This window comes from Bombina bombina, chromosome 6 (genome assembly GCF_027579735.1).
Source record: "Bombina bombina isolate aBomBom1 chromosome 6, aBomBom1.pri, whole genome shotgun sequence".
Lineage (NCBI taxonomy): Eukaryota > Metazoa > Chordata > Amphibia > Anura > Bombinatoridae > Bombina > Bombina bombina.
In genome coordinates, this window is record NC_069504.1 from 878,887,114 (window position 1) to 878,911,123 (window position 24,010).

A 24,010-nucleotide genomic window follows, 5' to 3' on the forward strand; every position below is an offset into this window, starting at 1 on the left:
AAATATTGCATTTGACATATAAGTAAAGTTAAAATAAAATTTTCAAGAGCAAATATATATTTTAAAAATATCTCAAATGTTTTAAATTAGGATTAAGTACAACTTTAACAACCATCACATTGAAATGTTTTGGATGAAGAGATGTACAGTAGAATAATTCTCCTACTTTAATTTTAATTTTGTCATTCTATCTTCCATACCATACACACCTCATCATGTACATCATGCTTGCCCAAATCTAGTAACATGTACATCAATATAATTTTTCTACAAATTAGAGGTTACAGGGAGAATATTTATTTCCTTGTTATTTTGAGCATTTAATCATTCTTAGACAATTGGATTGCTTAAGAACTATTAAACTTCACCACTCTTTCTTTCTCATAATTATTATATTCCGTAACTGTTTCCCACTTTCATATCATCAGGCCACTCTAAAATGCATATAGCACTTCAGAGCCTCTTGCCCTATGTCCTCTCACCCATCCCTCCCAGAAGAACTTATCCTTGCATGAAAAGCACTTCTCTTTCTGTCACCCACAAATGATCTCCTCCCCAGAGGAATACATATAATCTACGATACCATGCAGAGCCTCTTCTTCAGTTTTATCTCACCATTTACAGAGCAGATATTATTTTCTCATCTGACTCTCTCAACACCTAAATTTATTCCACTGATTCTTCTGGAAATATTATTTCTTAAATCCTAACTACTTTTTAATCACAATGACTATTTTACCCTCCATTCAACTTATCTCTTGTCATGGAGAGCTTTGTTCACCAGGTACCTCAAAAAGTCTCCTTTACCCCATACACACAGTTTATCTTTCTTTTTGCTCTTGCATAAGATCCCTATTTTCTCTGTGCGTCTTCTCTCCGCCCTTAACCCCATCCACAGGGATTCGACCAGCGTCCCTGGGAGAACAGCAAGTTGAGAGTAAGGGCACATGCCTTCAAATGGCAGTGTCCCATAACACAGCCTGTTGTCGGTGGCAGGGTGGGGTTCCCCCCTTGCGTCCCTCTGAACCCCGCCGCCAACTGGGAAGGATAGGCAAGCTTTCTTGCTTACACAGGCCCCTTTCAGCCTTTGGTTGCCGGGACTTGATTTCATGACACAAAAATCGTTTCCGTTCAATCACCTCCTGAAGCTTCCCATCACGTTCTCTGCCTCCTGTGGGCATTTGTGGAGTAGGTGAAGAAACAGCCTGATGGAAAGAGAGGGACCAATATTTAGCTACTTATCAGCAAAAAAAGTACAGTGTGAAAAGAGATAATAATCAAAAAAGAACATGGGTACAGGAACAAAACCCTTTATCCAAACCGGAAAAGGTTTAGATTTCAGAATAGCTGTAGAAATAGCTATTTGCATCAGTAAAATGGGACAGCTTGAAGAGGAGATGGGACCACGATAAACAACAATATTTAATATCATTTAGGCAATATTTAAATCTCATAATACAAAGGTAGGTTTATATACTTTGTAATACTTTTGTATACATAGTGCAGTCAGAAAGATAGGGCAGTACTGTAATCAGAAAGGTAATAGTTGTTTAAAATAAATAAATATATGCTAAATATATGAAAATAAACAAAACAAAGATGAAGGCAGAGAAGATTTTGACACTATCGGGGTGGGGGGAATTTGTACTTCTATAACTAAAAAAAAACATGTTACCTGGTTTTGCCTGTGGATGGATGTTTGTCGCATGCCGGAGGTTGAGGCAGAACGACCTAAGCGATAACTTCCACCAAAGTCTGGAAGAGACAGAGAGAAACATAGTAACAGGGCCAACCAGAAAAAAAATATTGTGACAGGAAGGTCAAAAGAAATGTAAAATAATGTGCAATAAACAGAGAAAACACATACTACTGTGCGGGGGGCGGCATTGCACAAGCATTTCTAGTAAAATGCTTGTGCAATGATAAACGCTGACAGCGTATGCTGTCTGCATTTATCGATGTGCGGTTGGCATGATCCGCTACAGCGGATCATGTCCGCCAGCACGTTGATAATTCTGCCCCTTAGTGCAGTGTAGTCTGTTTTATATTTAAACAGGGAAACACTTTTTATATGAAACCTCTCCGAAACACTTATACTTATCTTGATTAAATTCCATTAACAAGTTATTATGGTCAGTAGTTAATATGAGACCACAAGGCTAAAAGAAGTACACAATTAAAGCTTATGCTGCTAAACTCAACAATAGGTTGAATAAAAAATATAACTTATTTACAAATGGGTCCCTAGCTACGTAAAGTAAATGCCAAAACAACGGGTTGTACTCCCATATGAAAAATATAAACAGTTTATTGTGTAATATTCTCCAACTTGGTTTCATTATGCACAACTTTGTCACAGAAATCATAAGGTCTTTTAAAAAATCAGACAAACCTTTAAAATCTCTATCTACCTATAGGATTAATACTATGATTTTATGTTGCATATAAAACACAGGAAGTATTTATACAAAATTACTTTTTATGAAAAAACGGGAGGACACAGGCGAACACAACCAACACGAGGAATAGTGTACAATTCTACAAAAGGTCCTAATGTATGTATTATTGTTTCGCTAATAACATTTTGGTAAAGTGACCTATGACTGGTGACCTACACTTGTCCAGTTCGGTGCTTTCAGTTAAATCAGGATTAGAAACTTTTCATAGAGGAGATAGTGACAGAAAATGAAGTGCATATGTGTAGTTAATGAGACAGTTAAAAGGACATTAAACACTAAGGGCTAGATTATGAGTGGAGCGCTAACATTAATGAGCGAGAGATAAGGGTCTTATCGCGGGCGTTTGCTCATCTTGGTTTTTTCGCTCATATTACAAGATGAAGCTAACCGCAATCTTGAGCACAATTGAAGTTAATGCGCGTCGAGTTATCACAACCTCAGAGCTCTGGTTTACGGTTTGCAAAACAAAAAAGGGTCACAAAACACATAAAAAAATGCATTGAAATATACAGTTACACTCATAACACTTGTAATACAAGCGCTGCATCCGACGCACGCAAACACCAGTTTGCGTGTAAATGTTCGTGCTCCACACGTAATCTGGCCCTATATTAGTTGTTCAAATAATGAAAAAATAAGGGTAAAGTTAATGTCCATAAAGCAGTGGGCGTTGCCTTTTCTGCTAAAGCCAATTAGGAATAGCTTATTAGAGTGAACAACCAATGACTGTGTAGAATATAGCTGTGTCCGCATGATTAAACATAAATTGGAAAGCCCACAATATTCAGAATTAAATTACATGAAAGGAAAACAAAAAAAAATATTGAAAGTATATTGCAAAGTTGTTTTACTACATGTAATTAAACAATTTATATTAATATCTTGAGGTGTTTAATGTCCCTTTAACATCTTGAGATTCATATATATATAGAATTTTTTATTATGTGTAAAGAAACAACTTTGTAATGTATTTTTATTATTCATTTTGCCCTCATTTCATGTACTTTAGCTTTGAAAATTGAGCCTTGTTGTCTATGGGATAAAAGCCAAGATCGGCTCCTCCAAAAAAGGCAAATGGTGGGTGGACTTTGGCTATTGAAAAATAATTGCAGTAAAAAAGGATGTTAATTTGTATTAAACATGTTAAGACTTGGATGATATGTTATTCTATACTACAGCAACAGAAATGTCTTCAAATTACAAGGTGTTTACTGTCCCTTTAAACAGACAATAGTGTGATAAGAAAATATATTGATCCATTTACTTATTGTACACTGAAATTGTACTGTAAGACTACTGCTTTGCTGTAAAGTGTATTGGTTTTGTTGTGATTTCTCTCTGTTTATCCACTCTAATTGTTAAAGCTAAATTAATTCTCCTTCAATATGATAATAACTGAATCCAGCGCTATGGAATTTGGTTGCGCTATACAAGTAAATGATAATAATAATACTACACATGACGTCTGAAGAAGCAAAGCTTATGTGAAGGTCCCCTTAAAAGGGACACTCAAGTCAAATTAAACTTTCATGATTCAGATAGAACATGCAATTTTAAACAACTTTCCATTTTACTTCCATTAACAGAATGTGCACAGTCTTTTAATATTTACACTTTTTAAATCACCAGCTCCTACTGAGCATGTGCAAGAATCCACAGAATATACGTATATGCTCTTGTGATTGGCTTATGGCTGTCACATGAAACAGGAGGAGTAAAAAGAGACATAACTTTGAAATATATGTCAGAAAAAAATCTACTACTCATTTGAAGTTCAGACTAAGGGGCCAATTTATCTTGGCCCGAATGAGGCCAAATACATCTGTTTCAGAGCGAGCTTTCTTAAGACAGCTGCTCCTTAACTCGTACGCCTCCTATAAGGCGGCAGGCATCAATCCGCCCGATCGCATACGGTCGGGTTGATTGACACCCCCTGCTAGCAAATTTGCAGGGGGCGGAATTGCACAAGCAGTTCGCTGTCAGCATTTAACGATGTCTGGCGGACATAATCGATACAGCGTATCATGTCCACCAGGCACATGATAAATCGGTCCCTAAGTGCTATTGCATTGTCTTTTTATCATGCATTTGTTGATTATGCAAATCTACTGTATCTACTGGTCCTTTAAGAAAAATTACATTATACTTTCAAATCATAATGCGAGGTAAGGTACGAAGAAAACAGATCCCTGTTGTAAATACTTGTAGCTTGGGTTTATAATCCAGCAGAACATACTTATAGTGAGAATGTCAATACTTCTATTTTTATCTTCAACAACAAGTTAATTAAAAAATGAATAATATGAAACACAAACACAATGTAGTTTACTGCAATGGTCACTAGAGAGCAGGGCAAGGAAATGATTCTGTAAGGAGGAGAATTTGAGCTAGTTAAGTGGATCATTATGAAGGATTATAGGGCAATAGGAGATGGTATTAGAGAAGATTTTTTAGGACAGCTATAAGGTAGAGACAGTTATATGGAAAATAAATGGAATTATTAGGAGGTATTATAAAAAAAAAGTACAGTAGCAAGTGATTACAGGAGACTGAAATATGTCAGGTGTACATAATGTATAGAATAATTCAGTTTATAAATGTACTCATGCTAACTACATGCAATCTGACTTTCTTTTCTACATGTCACAATATATATGATTCTAGACCTGGGGTGTCTAAACCTCTAACATGAAGTTCCACAGTGAAATGTTTGTTTCACTGAGCAAAAGGCAGAAACACTCACTAGATTAAAGGTGCCTAATTCTCTAATCCATTGTTTTGCTCTCCATAAATAAATGTGGGAGATGTTCCTTCTCGGCTAATAAGATAAGTTGTGCACAAACATGAACCTCTTGTTAGTTTCAGATTAAATAGCTTTAACGTAACCTTTATTTAGAGTAAAACATATACAGTATAAGGTACAAACTGTGCTCTTTAGTTAATGCCCTCTTAACTGCATACCATTCACCTCTTCCCACTCTGTACTATATAATCCTGAGGTACAACTAGATTCAGCCCTTAAAGCTTAATAACATCTTGTTTTCAATCTACACGTCCAACCTCAGCACCATAACCATACTTGGATTGTGCATACACTATCATCTTAAACTACCTCCATTAGCTATATGTGTTCTCCACACAAGTACAAATGCAGTTTCTGTTATGAATCATAACACTATCACTAAAACGTGCCCCTCGAACTCATAGCTCCATTCAAATTGCAACAACTCCAATATGCCATGCAGGTGTCTTATTCAGTCACATAGTGAATACTGTTGCTTTGCTATAAACTATATCTTTAAATATTGTACAACCGTCCTCCTTGACAACGATCTGACTATACTCCAGTCCTCTGCCAAAGTCATCTACCTTGCAAACCATTGTGGAAAAGTGTGATCTAATCATATAATTCAGCCAGTTAACCCCTTGCTCAGTAAAACTCTTCCATCTATAATTGTTCCCCAAAACACTTTTTTTTCAGGCAAGCCTATGACCTAACCAGTTCAACTGCTTGTCTACTATAGGATGTGGGCATACAGATTCACTTTACTTCTAAATAAGTGTATATTTAAAGGGACACTGTACCCAAAATATTTCTTTCGTTATTCAGATTGAGCATGAAATTTTAAGCAACTTTCTAATTTATTCCTATTATCAATTTTTCTTCATTCTCTTGCTATCATTATTTGAAAAAGAAGGCATCTAAGCTTTTTTTTGGTTTCAGTACTCTGGACAGCACTTTTTTATTGGTGGATGAATTTATCCACCAATCAGCAAGGACAACCCAGGTTGTTCACCAAAAATGGGCCGGCATCTAAACTTACATTCTTGCATTTCAAATAAAGATACCAAGAGAATGAAGACAATTTGATAATAGGATTAAATTAGAAAGTTGCTTAAAATGTCATGCTCAATCTGAATCACAAAAGAAAATTTTTGGGTACAGTGTCCCTTTAAATGCATATAGTGTATATGTAAATATGCATATAGATATGTATAGATGTGTGTACATATGAATTTAGGTATTTGTGTGTTTTACTGTACATATGTACATATTTCACATTCCAATGTTCTTCACTTACAGGATATACTTTTTGCTGTAAATACATATTGTCTATATATATATATATGAACGAAACAGGCTTGTATAGTGAGTGATTTCTGGTTTGCTGTCATATTCCTGTTTAAAAGGATCGCTGTGTTAAAACAGTATTTTGAAGCAAAAAAACTGAGAATTTGCATACCTAATTTGCATATCTTACCCACAATTCTCTTGTGCATTGGAAACATTGCATATTAAGAATTTCTGGGGGCAAGCGGGGATACTTGCTTAGATGTACTAATTTCCTATGCAAATATTTACATTGATTTATATATATATATATATATATATATATATATATATATACATATATATATATATATATATATATATATATATACACACACCTTTATATCTATTCCTATAGATTTATAGGTATCAATATGTTTTTTACATGAAAAGTATCATCAAATATTTAATAATACAAATTACATTATTTTCTATGTAAAGAACATAGGAATGTAAAATATGTCTAATGTGCATCGGGGTTCGTAACTTAGGACTTTCGCGTCGGGTTAGCGCACATGAAAAATTGCTATCTTCAGTGCGCAATAATGAAATATTAAATATAAACTATTAAAAAATATTTTAAGTTATTATGCATACAATACAAATATATAGATATATTCTATGGATTATTTAGAATACTTTACAGTATGTATAATAATTTTAAATAATCTTTATTAATATTTTTAATAGTTTATGTTTAATATTTCAATAGCGCGCATTGAAGACAGCAATTCTTCATGTGTGCTAACCCAACCGCGTTAGTCCTAACTTGCGAACCCCAATGTGCGTTACGCATATTTTACTGTAATAATAATGTACTTTTTATTATTAAATATATATATCTACAGGGAGTGCAGAATTATTAGGCAAATGAGTATTTTGACCACATCATCCTCTTTATGCATGTTGTCTTACTCCAAGCTGTATAGGCTCGAAAGCCTACTACCAATTAAGCATATTAGGTGATGTGCATCTCTGTAATGAGAAGGGGTGTGGTCTAATGACATCAATACCCTATATCAGGTGTGCATAATTATTAGGCAACTTCCTTTCCTTTGGCAAAATGGGTCAAAAGAAGGACTTGACAGGCTCAGAAAAGTAAAAAATAGTGAGATATCTTGCAGAGGGATGCAGCACTCTTAAAATTGCAAAGCTTCTGAAGCGTGATCATCAAACAATCAAGCGTTTCATTCAAAATAGTCAACAGGGTCGCAACAAGCGTGTAGAAAAACCAAGGCGCAAAATAACTGCCCATGAACTGAGAAAAGTCAAGCGTGCAGCTGCCAAAATGCCACCAGTTTGGCCATATTTCAGAGCTGCAACATCACTGGAGTGCCCAAAAGCACAAGGTGTGCAATACTCAGAGACATGGCCAAGGTAAGAAAGGCTGAAAGACGACCACCACTGAACAAGACACACAAGCTGAAACGTCAAGACTGGGCCAAGTAATATCTCAAGACTGATTTTTCTAAGGTTTTATGGACTGATGAAATGAGAGTGAGTCTTGATGGGCCAGATGGATAGGCCCGTGGCTGGATTGGTAAAGGGCAGAGAGCTCCAGTCCGACTCAGGCGCCAGCAAGGTGGAGGTGGAGTACTGGTTTGGGCTGGTATCATCAAAGATGAGCTTGTGGGGCCTTTTCGGGTTGAGGATGGAGTCAAGCTCAACTCCCAGTCATACTGCCAGTTTCTGGAAGACACCTTCTTCAAGCAGTGGTACAGGAAGAAGTCTGCATCCTTCAAGAAAAACATGATTTTCATGCAGGACAATGCTCCATCACGCGTCCAAGTACTCCACAGCGTGGCTGGCAAGAAAGGGTATAAAAGAAGAAAATCTAATGACATGGCCTCCTTGTTCACCTGATCTGAACCCCATTGAGAACCTGTGGTCCATCATCAAATATGAGATTTACAAGGAGGGAAAACAGTACACCTCTCTGAACAGTGTCTGGGAGGCTGTGGTTGCTGCTGCACGCAATGTTGATGGTGAACAGATCAAAACACTGACAGAATCCATGGATGGCAGGCTTTTGAGTGTCCTTGCAAAGAAAGGTGGCTATATTAGTCATTGATTTGTTTTTGTTTTGTTTTTGAATGTCAGAAATGTATATTTGTGAATGTTGAGATGTTATATTGGTTTCACTGGTAAAAATAAATAATTGAAATGGGTATATATTTGTTTTTTGATAAGTTGCCTAATAATTATGCACAGTAATAGTCACCTGCACACACAGATATCCCCCTAAAATAGCTAGAACTAAAAACAAACTAAATACTACTTCCAAAACTATTCTGCTTTGATATTAATGAGTTTTTTGGGTTCATTGAGAACATGGTTGTTGTTCAATAATAAAATTAATCCTCAAAATACAACTTGCCTAATAATTCTGCACTCCCTGTATATATATCAGATAATGTTCATGTAAAATACATATCTATACTTATATATCTATAGGAATATATATATATATATATATATATATATATATATATATATATATAGTTATAAATAGAAATATGTATTTACAATAAATAGTACATAGTTCTGTATGTGAAAAACATTGGAATGTGAAATATTTATAATTCATGTCGGGTTTAGCGCACTTGAATAAACACGATCAGGTTAGCGCACGACTATGGGTGTTGGTTTTATTTCAGTTTGTGCGCTCCATTGAAGTCTATGGGAGAATACGTTAATGTGGTCGGGATATTCAAAGTTGAACTTTTGTGCATGTTGGGTATTCGCTTGCGGGCTAACTTTTTACTTTCAACTTGTAATATGAGCGCATCCCGACGCACGCAAAAAGCCTCCGTCTAGCACTCCACACGTAATCTAGCAGTACACGTATAGCAAACGGAAATGAACCCTTAGATTATAGTAACATACATTGTAGTAACCTGTAATGAATTACTTGGATTTTAACAACAAAAGTGTACAAGCATACCTAACCTTTTGGGTGCAAGTGATTAACACAGTGACCTGTAATTAACCCATCAAATATCAGAAAGATACAGTCATTTTTAATTAACCCGTTGGATTCCAGTAACAGGCAGATACCTGTAGCTAACATGGCCACCATATATAGTAAAAACAAAAAGACCGAGATCTGAGCCATGCCCACTGTAGTTTTCATCTGCAGCTATTTTACATATACATTTGCTGTCACGCACATCATTGAAAGTAAAAGGACAGTTAAATTGATATCACCCTAATAATTTGTGTCTCCAATGAATTGTTATACCAGCTGCAGAGTATGGGAGACTATTTGTATCTTTATTTTTGTATATGAAATAGCGGTTTTGCTCATTGAAAGCACAATCAATTTATATGAGCCGAGCTTGCAAAAAAAGAGCAGATATCCTTATCATATCTCTTTGTCTATGCACAAAGGCTGATGCTTAGAGAGGGCAATTGAAAATTAATATTTTAATATCTGTCACTTCCACCCCCACTGGATTCTGGTTTACATAGATTTTCTTTGAGAGAATACAACAGTATTCATATTTTCAGTGTTATTTTAACAAGCAAAATCAGCAATTTTGAATGACAAAATAAAGGCAAATGTGCTATTTGTAAACAGTTTAATACACTCCAGAAGGTGAAATGGATAATTTGAAACACATTTCAAGGGGAGAACCTTTAAAGGGGATATTCCTTTTAGAAGACAGCAAGGGAGATTTGACAAGCAGCACTGCTCCCTTATTAGAATGCACTGCTAAGGGAAGGAAAAAGGTGAGAAGGGATGATAGAGAGAAGCTGAACTCCCAACAACTGTATTGTTCTTGTGTAGTCACTCAAATTAGTGCCTTACCAAGGAATAACTCAGAGAACACAGAGCTGCATCTAGTCACTAACTGTTTATTATCCTAACTGAACTTGTTACCATATATGGTAGAAACACCAACAGCCAATCAACATTCTGTATGCAAATTGACAAACACATCACATGACATGTTAATAACATTACATCTCCCATTTTATGAAATTTTAGAATATCACATTTATATTTTATATTATAGGTCCAGAATGTTTCTAGGTTTTACCTTACGACCAGGGGCGCGATCCGATAAAGAGCGTAGTTTGCGGCGCAAGCAAGGGAACCCCCACCACCCGCAGTTTCAGCTTGCAACTCGTGCTATCCTATATACGGCGCCGTCAGAGGCTAAAGTGCCGTAAGTCTGACAAACCAGCGATCTCCAGAAATCTGCGTAAGTACAAATTTCTGGAGTCACCAGTGACTTACGGCACTTTAGAACCTGCCGACGCCTACAAAACCTGACTAAAGTTATTAAATCTCCCGTACTGTCTAACACGCCTCCCTAACATAGCCCGACACGTCTAACCCTCTATCCGCTATACCCCCTCACTATCCTAACAATAAAAAAATGTATTAACCCCTAAACCGCCGATCCCAGACCCCGCCGCCAGCTATATTAAATCTATAACCCCCTAATGTGATCCCCCTACACCGTCGCAAGCTACATTACATACCCCCTAATGTGAGTCCCTTACACTGCCGCCATCTATCTTACCTACCCCATAAACTGAGCCCCCTAACCCGCCGCCATCTATTTTACCTACCCCCTAAACTGAGCCCCTACCCCGCCGCCATCTACCTTACCTACCCCCTAAAGTGAGCCCCTTACACCACCGCCATCTATTTTAAAAATATTAACCCCTAATTTACTCCCCCTACACCGCCGCCAGCTATATTAACTATGTTAACCCTAATTATATTAGGGTTAATATAGTTAATATATTATATATATTAACTATATTAACCCTAATTATATTAGGGTTAATATAGTTAATATCGTTATTATAATATATATATTAAGTATAATAACCCTATCTAACGCTAACACCCCTAACTAAATTCTTATTAAAATAGATCTAATTAATATTAATATTATTAATTAAAATATTCCTATTTAAATCTAAATACTTACCTATAAAATAAACCCTAAGATAGCTACAATGTAATTAATAATTACATTGCAGCTATTTTAGGGTTTATATTTATTTTACAGGTAACTTGGTATTTATTTTAACTAGGTACAATAGCTATTAAATAGTTAATAACTATTTAATAGCTACCTAGTTAAAATAATTACCAATTTACCTGTAAAATAAATCCTAACCTAAGTTACAAATACACCTACACTATCAATAAATTAAATAAACTACAAATATCTAAACTAAAATACAATAAAATAATCTAAACTAAATTACAAAAAAAACAAACACTAAATTACAAAAAATAAAAAAAAGATTACAAGATTTTTAAGCTAATTACACCTATTCTAAGCCCCCTAATAAAATAATAAAGCCCCCCAAAATAAAAAAATTTTCCCTGCCCTATTCTAAATTAAAAAAGTTCAAAGCTCTTTTACCTTACCAGCCCTTAAAAGGGCCTTTTGCGGGGTATGCCTCAAAGAAAACCCACCACCCACATACCCCTATTCTAAACCCACCCAAACCCCCCTTAAAAAAACCTAACACTACCCCCCTGAAGATCTCCCTACCTTGTCTTCACCCAGCCGGGCCGAACTCTTCATCCGATCCGGGCGATGTCCAATGAAGCGGCAGTGAAGTCTTCTTCCATCCAGGCGATGTCTTCAATCAAGCGGCAGTGAAATCTTCCATCCGGGCGATGTCTTCAATCAAGCGGCAGTGAAGTCTTCTTCCATCCGGCGATGTCTTCTTCCACCCGGCGATGTATTCAAGCAAAGCGGCATCTTCAATCTTCTTTCTTCGCTCCTCTGCCGCGGAGCATCCATCCGGCATGAAGACTAAACGAGGAATGAGGTACCTTTAAATGACGTCATCCAAGATGGCGTCCGTCGAATTCCGATTGGCTGATAGGATTCTATCAGCCAATCGGAATTAAGGTAGAAAAATCTGATTGGCTGATTGAATCAGCCAATCAGATTCAAGTTCAATCCGATTTGGGGGGCTTTATTATTTTATTAGGGGGCTTAGAATAGGTGTAATTAGCTTAAAAATCTTGTAATCTTTTTTTTATTTTTTGAAATTTAGTGCTTGTTTGTTTTTGTAATTTAGTTTAGATTATTTTATTGTATTTTAGTTTAGATATTTGTAGTTTATTTAATTTATTGATAGTGTAGGTGTATTTGTAACTTAGGTTAGGATTTATTTTACAGGTAAATTGGTATTTATTTTAACTAGGTACAATAGCTATTAAATAGTTAATAACTATTTAATAGCTACCTAGTTAAAATAAACTATTTAATAGCTATTGTACCTAGTTAAAATAAATACCAAGTTACCTGTAAAATAAATATAAACCCTAAAATAGCTACAATGTAATTATTAATTATAGGTAAGTATTTAGATTTAAATAGGAATATTTTAATTAATAATATTAATATTAATTAGATCTATTTTAATAAGAATTTAGTTAGGGGTGTTAGCGTTAGATAGGGTTATTATACTTAATATATATATTATAATAACGAGGTGCTCACTTTAGGGGGTAGGTTAGATAGATGACGGCGGGGTAGGGGGCTCAGTTTAGGGGGTAGGTAAGGAAGATGGCAGCGGTGTAAGGGACTCACATTAGGGGGTATGTAATGTAGCTTGCGACGGTGTAGGGGGATCACATTAGGGGGTTATAGATTTAATATAGCTGGCGGCGGGGTCCGTGTGCGGCGGTTTAGGGGTTAATAACTTTATTAGGGATTGCGGCGGGGCTTCGCGGTTGACAGGTAGATAGACATTGCGCATGCGTTAGGTGTTAGGTTTTATTTTGCAGGTAGTTTAGGGAGTAACGGGGCTCCAATAGACAGCGTAAGGCTTACTACGGTTGCATTTTGTGGCAAGGTGAAAATGGAGTAAGATTTCTCCATTTTCGCCACGTAAGTCCTTACGCTGTATATTGGATACCAAACTGCGCTGGTTTTGTATACCTGCCTATGGCCCAAAAAACTACGGGCGACGGCAGAAATATACGGGCGTAACTTCTAGGTTACGCCGTATATAGGATACCAAACCAGCGCAAATTTCGGCGTCGCCGGCTTTTGCGGGCGACGCTGCATATCGGATCGGGCCCTTGAACGTGTGAATTGAAAATCTGCTGTGCATGTTTCAGCATTGTCAGTGTCTTCTTTCAGTTGTTCTGGGATTGCAGGTGTATTTGTGGTTGTGCTTGGGATCTCAAGGGTTGGCTGATGTGCTTCTAGTAGCGGTTCTTTAGTTTCCATCAGGTGTCGTCGGTTGCGACGGAGAACTTGATCATCGCTGTTGCGGATGAGGTAAGATCTTTGTGTGTCTGCAGGCTGCAGAATAGTGGCAGGCACCCATTGACCACTGGCTTGCTGAAAACGAATAGTATTTTCTTGTGTCAATGTGGACAAAGGCTGTGCAGTGCGATTATAGTAATGTCTTTGTTTAGCTTGTGTCAGGGTGCCAGGAATCAGACTGAGACGAGAAGTGCAAAAATAATCACACCTTTATTAATAGCAAAAAATAATAAAAAGTCCACAAGTCAAATAACAAGCCAGGAGTCAAAACCAGAGCTGGTAGTCAGACGAGCCGAGTCAGGAGCCAAAGCGAATAGTCAGACGAGCCGGAATCCGGAACAAGGAAAACAGCAGAGTCAGGAACAAGCCAGGGATCAGGAACCAGGAAGGACGTCAGGCAGACAGGTAATACACAGGAACTCTCACAAACAGGTCTGAGACAACACAAAGGCAAAGCATACTGAACAGAGGCCCTTTAAATAATAAGTGATGCCATCACAATTTTGAGACTGCATCCTGTCTCACATGGATGATGCACACCAGTCTGGCCATAAAAGGAAGTGTAGGAAATGAGCAGCATCCCCCACAATGCACCATAGTCAGGAAGAGAGGCGAGTAAAATGGCTGCCAGCAGCACATGGCAAACAACAGGGATAAAACCCTGACAGTACCCTCCCCTCAACAACCCCTCCCCCGCGGGAGGACAAAAGGCTTATTGGGGAAACGGGCATGGAAGGCACGGAGGAGGGCGGGAGCATGAACATCAGAGGAGGGAACCCAAGAATGCTCCTCCGGACCGTAGCCCCTCCAGTGAACCAAATACTGTACACAGCCCCTGGACATACGAGAGTCAATAATGCTGCTGACCTCATACTCCTCATGGTTGTCAACAAAGATAGGACGGGGACGAGGCAACACAGTGGTAAACCGATTACAAACCAATGGTTTCAAGAGGGAGACATGAAAAACATTGGAGATGCGCATAGCAGGAGGAAGGTCAAGAGCGTAGGCCACAGGATTAACCCGTCGGAGTATTCGAAAAGGACCAACATAATGGGGAGCCAATTTATTGGAAGGCACACGAAGGTTCAAGTTGCAGGAGGACAGCTCTCTCACCAACCTGGTAGGAAGGTGCGGGCAGACGCCTACAATCAGCTTGGAACTTTTGGCGCTGCATAGAACGATGAAGGCAATCCTGAATCTGCACCCACGTGGAACGGAGTTGCCGGAGATGCTCCTTCAAAGCCGGAATACCCTGAGACATGAATGAATCGGGCAACAAAGATGGTTGAAACCCATAATTCGCCATGAACGGGGATAACTTGGAGGAAGCATTAATAGCCCTATTACGAGCAAACTCTGCCCAAGGTAAAAGTTCAGACCAATTATTGTGGTGATCTGAGACATAGCAACGGAGGAACTGTTCCAGACCTTGATTAGACCGTTCCGCAGCCCCATTGGATTGAGGGTGATATGCCGAGGAGAAGGAAAGCTGGATCCCCATTTGAGCACAAAAGGAATACCAAAATCTGGAGACAAACTGGCTACCCCGGTCCGAAATACTATCTCCTTGGGTAACCCATGTAAACGGAAGACCTCCCGGGCAAAAATTGAAGCAAGGGAATGCAATGTGACATTTTAGAAAAACGGTCAACCACCATAAGGATAACAGTATTGCCATTGGAAACAGGGAGCTCGACAATGAAGTCCATGGAAAGATGTGTCCAAGGACGCTCACCATTAGCAATAGGTTGAAGAACACCCACAGGAAGACGTCGAGGAGTTTTATTCTGTGCACAAACTGAGCAGGAGGCAACATACGCAGCAATATCAGAACAAAGACCTGGCCTCCAGAATTTTCGAGTGACAGACCAAATCATTTGTTTCTTGCCTGGGTGACCTGAGGCTTTAGGATAGTGGTAAGTGTGCAAAAGTTTAGTTTGAAGATTCTCAGGAACAAAACACTTACTACTAGGTTTCTCAGGAGGTGCATTGGTTTGTGCAGCCAGGATCTCCTCCCCCAAGGGAGAAGTCAAATTAGTACGTATGGTAGCCAAAATATGGTCAGGAGGTATAACAGGAGTAGGTACAGACTCCTCCTTGGACAGAGGCGAAAATTGTCGAGAGAGGGCATCAGCCCTAACATTCTTACTACCAGGCAGGTAGGAGACCACATAATTAAACCGAGACAAAAATAGTGCCCATCTGGCCTGTCGGGGCGACAAACGTTTTGCTTCAGATAGATAAGTTAAATTCTTGTGGTCAGTAAGAATGAGCACTGGCACGCTAGTACCCTCGAGAAGATGCCTCCATTCCTTGAGTGCCAAAATTATGGCCAGTAATTCCCTGTCGCCAATTTCATAATTGCACTCCGCTGGAGACAATTTCTTAGAGAAGAAACCACACGGATGCAAGGAACCGTCATGCGTTGAGACAAGAGGGCACCTACTCCAGTCTCAGATGCATCAACCTCAAGAACGAAAGGCAGGACAGGGTTAGGATGAGCCAGAACTGGAGCGGCAGCAAAGGCAGTCTTAAGACTATCAAAGGCCTTAATGGCAGTAGGTGACCAATGGAGTGGATCATTCTCTTTACGGGTCATGTCTGTGATAGGTTTGACCAAGGAAGAAAAGTTTTTAATAAACTTTCTATAGTAATTGGCGAACCCCAAAAAACGTTGAATAGACCGAAGACCAACTGGGCGAGGCCACTGCAGAACTGCAGATAACTTATCAGGATCCATGGAGAACCCTGCAACAAAGATAACATAACCTAGGAAGTTTACTTGAGTCTGATGGAACTCACATTTCTCGAGTTTACAAAACAGGCCGTTCTCACATAGTCTCTGAAGAACCTGTGTAACATCAGAACGATGAGCTTCAAGTGTGGGTGAGTGTATGAGGATGTCGTCTAAGTACACCACAACACACTGTTGCAACATATCTCGTAGGACATCATTAATAAATTCCTGAAAAACCGCAGGAGCATTACATAGGCCAAAGGGCATTACAAGATACTCATAATGCCCGCTCCTGGTGTTAAATGCTGTTTTCCATTCATGACCCTCCTTAATCCTAACGAGATTGTACGCTCCTCCCAAATCAAGTTTAGTAAAGACCGTAGCTCCCTTGAGGCGGTCAAAGAGTTCCATAATGAGCGGAATAGGGTAAACATTCTTAATGGTAAGACGATTAAGACCCCTATAATCGATATTTGGTATTAACTCGCCACCCCTTTTCTTCACAAAGAAGAAGCCAGCCCCTGCAGGAAAGCAGGATTTGCGGATGATTCCCCGCGACAGAGCATCGGCAACATACTCCTCCATAGCACAATTCTCTGCAACAGACAGAGGGTACACCCGGCCCCGAGAAGGAATGGCACCTTGTCAAACATGTCTAGGAACTCTCGGTACTCCTCTGGCAATTGAGATACCGAAGAAGTGCACAAGACTTTAAGTGGAAATACATTGCGGGGACCACGACAAAATTTCGGACCTGCGCCAGTCGAGACTGGGATTGTGCTTTTGGAGCCACGTATAACCCAGAACAACCGGAAAATGCGGAGAGTTAATCACCTGGAACTGGAGGGTTTCAAAATGGAGAGCCCCAACAGCCATGGACAACAGAGCAGTTTCGTGAGTAACGAGTGCGGGCTGAAGGGGCATGCCATCAATGGCCTCAATAGCAAGCGGAATGGACCGAGGAAAAACAGGAATGGAGTGCTTTGATACAAAAGCACTGTCAATGAAATAGCCCGCAGCACCGGAGTCAACAAGAGCCTGAGTGACTATGGAGGAGTCCACCCAGGAAAGGACAACCGTGACAAAAGGTTTCTCCTTAAGCGGTTCCGGGGACGAGGATAAACCACCCAAGGTCTGCCCCCGACAGGACCTTAGATGTGAGCGTTTCCCGGCCTTGTAGGACAAGACTTCAAAAGGTGGCCCTGTAACCCAAAATAGAGGCAGAGCCCCTCCCTCCTCCTGGTGACTCAGGACCAGGAGGCATGGGAGGAGAGGGAGGCATGGGTGGGAACGAACACGTAGGAGACAACGGAACAGGAGGCTTCCGCAAGCGCTCCTTGAAAGAGGGCCTCTCTCTGAGTCTGATGTCAATTAGGATCAAAAAAGACACCAATGCCTCGAGATCCTCTGGTAAATCTCTGGCAGCAACTTCATCTTTAATCGCTTCAGAGAGCCCATGAAAGAAGGCGGCAACTAGGGCTTCATTGTTCCAACCTACCTCTGCAGCAAGCGTACGGAACTCAATAGCATACTGAGCAACAGATCTTGTACCTTGCTGAATGGACATGAGTCGTTTAGCAGCAGAGAAGGAGCGAGCCGGAACATCAAATACCCTTCGAAAGGAGGCCACAAATTCAGGGTAATTAGAAATCACAGGTTTATTAGTCTCCCACAAGGGATTAGACCAGGCAAGAGCTGTGTCAGAGAGCAACGAGATGAGAAATCCCACCTTAGCTCTGTCAGAGGGAAACGCCTGAGGTAACATCTCAAAGTAAATGCCCACCTGGTTCAAAAACCCTCTGCACTGAATAGGATCGCCTCCATATCGCTGAGGTAGAGGTGCATAACCGGACATGCTCCTGGTAGGCATAGGTGCAGCAGCGGAAACAGGAGCAGCCATAACTTGCGGGACACTTTGGTCCAAATGTGCAGTGCGAGTCAGCAGGGTTTGCAGGGCTAGTGCAAATTGATCTAAGCGGTGATCCTGTTCATCCATCCTGGAAATGATGGAAGGTAAAGGTGGATTATTAGCACCATCAGGATTCATGGCCTTTGCGTAATCTCAGGGTGCCAGGAATCAAACTGAGACGAGAAGTGCAAAAATAATTACACCCTTATTAATTGCAAAAAATAATAAAAAGTCCACAAGTCAAAAAACAAGCCAGGAGTCAAAACCAGAGCTGGTAGTCAGACGAGCCGAGTCAGGAGCCAAAGCGAATAGTCAGACGAGCTGGAATCAGGAACAAGGAAAACAGCAGAGTCAGGAATAAGCCAGGGATCAGGAACCAGGAAGGACGTCAGGCAGACAGGTAATACACAGGAACTCTCACAAACAAGTCTGAGACAATGCAAAGGCAAAGCATACTGAACAGAGGCCCTTTAAATAATAAGTGATGACATAACAATTCTGAGACTGCATCCTGTCTCACATGGATGATGCACACCAGTCTGGCCATAAAAGGAAGTGTAGGAAATGAGCATCATCTCCCACAATGCACCATAGTCAGGAAGAGAGGTGAGTAAAATCGCTGCCAGCAGCACATGGCAAACAACAGGGAAAAAACCCTGACAGCTTGTTTATGTTCCCTTTTGGCACGCACACATTTTTGATCAACTACGTGAGGCTGCAGTTGTTGCCAGTTGTAGGCAGGATAGAACGTAGACGTCTACTCATGAGCAATTGTGAGGGAGACTTGAATCCATCCACAGGGGTATTTCTGTGTTCCAGCAGGCTGAGGTACGGGTCCTTTCCTTCAGCTTTTGCTTTGTTTAGTATGGTCTTTGCTGTTTGCACTATCTTTTCTGCAAGACCATTGCTTTGTGGATGGTGGGGACTGGACGTTACATGTGCTAAGTCCCAATGAACTGCAAAGTTTTCGAAGTCATCTGATTTATATTGCAGACCATTATCTGAAATTACCTTTTCAGGTATACCATGTCTTGCAAATATAGCCTTTAGCTTGCGGATTATGGTCGCTGATGTGGTTGAGTGGAGTCTTTCCAATTAAAAAAATCTGCGGTTGTAATCAACAGCGATTAAGTAGTACTGACCATTCCACATAAAAAGATCTTTTGCAATGATTTGCCATGGACGCTCTGGAATCTGATGAGAGATCATGGGCTCTTTAGGGTTAGACTTTCGGCATTCTAAGCAGGTAGGGCATTTTTCGACCATATCCTCAATTTGTTTGTTCATTCCTGGCCAAAATAATATGTCTCTAGCTCTTTGCTTACTCCTCTCAATTCCCATATGCCCAGTGTGTATACGCTCTAGCATATTTGGCCTCAGCACAACTGGGACAATGATTTTCTCGCCTTTGAATAGGATCCCTTCAATCTCTGAAATTTTATCTCTGTGATTCTAGTATTCAACAAGGCTGGAAGGACATCTTTTCCTTACGTTAGGCCACCCAGATTTGATTATGTTTTTCAGCATGAGTTGAGGATCCTGTTCTGTAGCTGTTCGAATGTCAGTCAGTTTCCTGTCACTAATAGGGAGTTTGGTTATGACTGTGTGAATCTGTGCATCCATTCCTTCATTCAGTGATTCAAGTCTGTATGGCATTGATTTCCTGGACAGGTTGTCAGCTATTGGAATATCTTTTCCTGAACGATGTACTATTTCAATGTCATACCTCTGTAGTTGCAAGATCATTCTCTGAAGGCGTGGTGGTGCAGCTGCAAGGGGTTTCTTCATTATGGGTATTAAAGGTTTATGGTCAGATTCAACAACAATCTTTCTGCCATAGACATACGTGTGAAAATGTTTGCATCTAAACACCACAGCATATAACTCCTCAATTTGAGCATAGTTTTCTTCTGTTGGTGTGAGAGATTTAGAAGCATAGGCAATTGGCTTACCTTCTTGGAGCAATACAGCACCTAGGCCACTCTTTGACTTATCAACCTGCAGGCAGAGCTCTTTGCTAGGATTATAGTAACATAGAATGGGACCAGGTTCCTTTGTAATCAGCTCTTTCATTTTATCAAATGCTTTTTCGTCCCATACAAACTCATTTGTCTGTTTCAGAAGCTGCCTCAATAGCGCATTAATCTCAGATAAGTTTGGTACGAACTTGGACAGATAATTAACCATACCTAGGATGGTCTCCAGCTCTGACTTGTTCTTGGGAGGAAGCATATCTTTTATGGCATTAATCTTCTCTGGATCAGGTTTGAGGCCTTCACTTGTTAGCTTGTGCCCAAAATAACTGACCTCTGAGACACATATCACACTTTTCTCTGGGTTAAGGTGTACTCCTTTTTAACGGGTTCTCTTGAGTACGGCGTGCAAGTTTGCATGATGTTCCTCTTTTGTTTTTCCAAACACTAGTATGTCGTCAACAATGGCTGTTACCCCCTCAAGCCCTTTATAAGTCTCATCAATCTTTCTCTGAAATTTGTCTTGAGCTGAAATCAATCCAAAGGGTAAGCGGAGAAATCTGTATCTTCCGGCCACTGTATTAAATGTTGTTAGCTTGGATGATTCTTTTGAGAGTTTGACCGCCCAGTATCCAGATTTTGCATCCAGTACACTGAAGAATTGTGCTCCAGCAAGTTTTGCGGTGATGTCATCCAAAGTTGGAAGAGGGTAATGTGGCCTCTTGATTGCTTTATTCAAGTCTCTGGGATCTAAACAAACCCTGAGTTTTCCAGTGCGGGGTTTTTCCACAACTAGCAGGGCATTGACCCAGTCAGTGGGTTCAAGCACTTTCACAATAATCCCTGATTTTTCCATATTGTCTAGCTCCTCCTTGAGGCGACTACACAGCATGAATGGAATTCTCCTGGGTGGGTATACAACAGGGACTGCTGTGGGGTTTAGGTGTATAGTGCATTCACCTGGAAACTGTCCAATGCCTTGAAAAACATCAGAAAATTCCTGTATTATAGCACAGAGTTTATCTACATCTGCGCACACTGAGAAGACAAGCTTAATTAACCCCATGTCTAGACATGCTCTCAAACCAAGTATAGGTGGGGCGTGTGTGTTGACAATGTAGAATTCAAGCACAGTTTTAGTGTCTTTGTATTTACATTTTAACTGACAGGTCCCTTTAACATCAAGCAACTCACCTCCATAGCCTGTAAGACGGCGTGCTGTGGGCTTCAGTGCTACAGTACTGAGGAGATTTTAAAATCTGTTGGTAGGAATTATATTTACCTGAGCACCAGTATCTAATTTAAATTTGACTTTATCTGCTTGTGCACCTAACTCAATTTCTGCGAAAGCCTGCTTACATTCTTTGTCTTTGTGCTCTTTGTTAACTGCATCAATAAACAGTTCATCCAGCTCTTCAATATTTGTGTTTTGAACTGTATGTACAGTTTTACGTGTATCTGGCGGCCTTGACTTACATGCCTTTGCAAAGTGGTTTAATTTATTGCATATTTTGCACTGACGTCCTTTTGCAGGGCACGTGTCTTCCTGGCTGTGTTGAAGAGCACAATGACTGCATAGCCTGTCTTTAGTGATGCTCCTGTCACTTCCTTCCACAGTTGTCCAATGCTTTTGCTGGGCTGATGCTGTTTTTTTACTAAACACTGCATGAGCTGACTGGCTCTGGGTTGCCATTGCACATGTGTTTATTGTCTTAAGCTGCTCTTGTGCAATTTCGTGCGACCGTGCTATATCAATGGCTTTTTCAAGTGTCAGATCAGCACCCTGATAAAGTAATTTCTCTCTGACTTTTGGAGAATTAGTGGCAAAAACAATGCGGTCTTGTACCATCTCATCACTGTTAACATATCCACAGTCTTTTACAAGCAATTTAAGTTCTGTTACAAAATGTTCAAATGTCTCATGTTCCCCCTGCATTTTTTGAGGAAACTTGTATCTTGCAAAGATTGGATAAGCTTTGGGCATAACATATTCCTCAAATTTGTCATAATAAGACTTCAACTTTTTAGACTCCTCAAATGTTAATGTCCAAGTATTATAAACATCTCTCCCTTTTTCACCTACCCAGAGAAGCAAGTAGCTGCACAAGGTTTCCTCAGGCTTGCCACAGAGAGGGTCAGAAAATATGAGCTGTACATGCTGGCGAAATCTCCTCCATGCATCTGGTAAATTTTTTGAGTCCCAATCCATCTGTGGCATAGGCACACCTGATAAATCCATTTTGCAGAAAGAAACCAGCTTCTGACACAATGTATTGTTCTTGTGTAGTCACTCAAATTAGTGTCTTACCAAGGAATAACTCAGAGAACACAGAGCTGCATCTAGTCACTAACTGTTTATTATCCTAACTGAACTTGTTACCATATATGGTAGAAACACCAACAGCCAATCAACATTCTGTATGCAAATTGACAAACACATCACATGACATGTTAATAACATTACAACAACCATCCAGCTTCAGTGACAGAGGAGGCATAATACTGAAACAGGTTGTTGGGTACCAAGTTCCAGGTTTTAGTCACCATGGTGACCTGGCATTTGATATTGGTCAATCTGCATTAGTGTAATAAAATAACATTAAAAAAAATCTTCAAAGTTAGGAGAATATCTGGTCAATTTTACACTACTTATCAAGGCTGGAATATTATGCTTAATCCATAAACAATTTGTCTTTTCAATCTCAATCCTAATGTTAGGATTCCCTTAAGTCAGTGAGACCTCAGTGTGGTCAGAAAAGAGGTCTACACAAAATGCATCTGTAAGGTAGAGAAGAGTTGACAAGTACTTTTTAGTAGACAGACAAGTGGATTTGTATATGTGTTTATATACAGAATAATCCATAAAGTTAGGAGCCAGAAGTAAAATTCTAGAACCTGTGAATTCCTGGCACTATGATGTTTCTACCCTGGTGCTATAGGAAACCAACATAAATATAAATCAAATCACAAAGCAAAATCCTAGGTATTGAAGAAACATGCACCCTCTTGAGCCTATCTCAGTATGCCCTCATGGAAATAATGCCTCTATTTGAGGTCAAATTTCAAATAGATGTAAATTGTACAAGTCATGGACGTTTACTTTTGAATTCCTTGTTTCTTTGATAAAACTGTAATTGTCCTAATATACATTTATTAAAAAGCTTCTTTTAAATAAGTACAACAAGAAATCTGTACGCAGGGACCCCTATTGCAAACAGTTGTGACTCATGAATGATCAAAATGATGGCAAAAAAAATAGAATAAAAAACACACAGCTCACACGAAACTGTCTTTATACTTTCTATGGAACATGCAAAATGCATTTAACACAAGCATCACTTGCAAATCGTTGATATGAACATGCAAACTGGTTTCATCATAAATGATTTGACCTGGTGTAAGTCACAAAGCAGGTACTAGTATTTTCCCTGTTTCTTCTGATGCTCTCAAACAACCTAATTACATACTCCCATTGCATTAACCTTAAAGAGACATGAAACCCAACATTTTTCTTTCCTGATTAAGATAGAACATCATACATGCAATATTAAATAAC

General features: G+C 39.5%; 1 protein-coding gene across 1 annotated transcript in view; it reads right to left on the reverse strand.

Moving 5' to 3' along the window:
* Positions 1–237: 237 nt before the first annotated feature.
* Positions 238–24,010, reverse strand: part of NYAP1 (neuronal tyrosine phosphorylated phosphoinositide-3-kinase adaptor 1) — a 176,719-nt gene continuing 152,946 nt past the window's right edge. Inside the window, exons 7-8 of the mRNA XM_053718361.1 lie at positions 1,676–1,755; positions 238–1,205 (exon numbers count right to left, since the gene is read on the reverse strand). Coding sequence (XP_053574336.1) covers positions 954–1,205; positions 1,676–1,755 — 332 coding nt within the window. The 3' untranslated portion in view covers positions 238–953. The remainder of the gene's footprint in view (positions 1,206–1,675; positions 1,756–24,010) is intronic.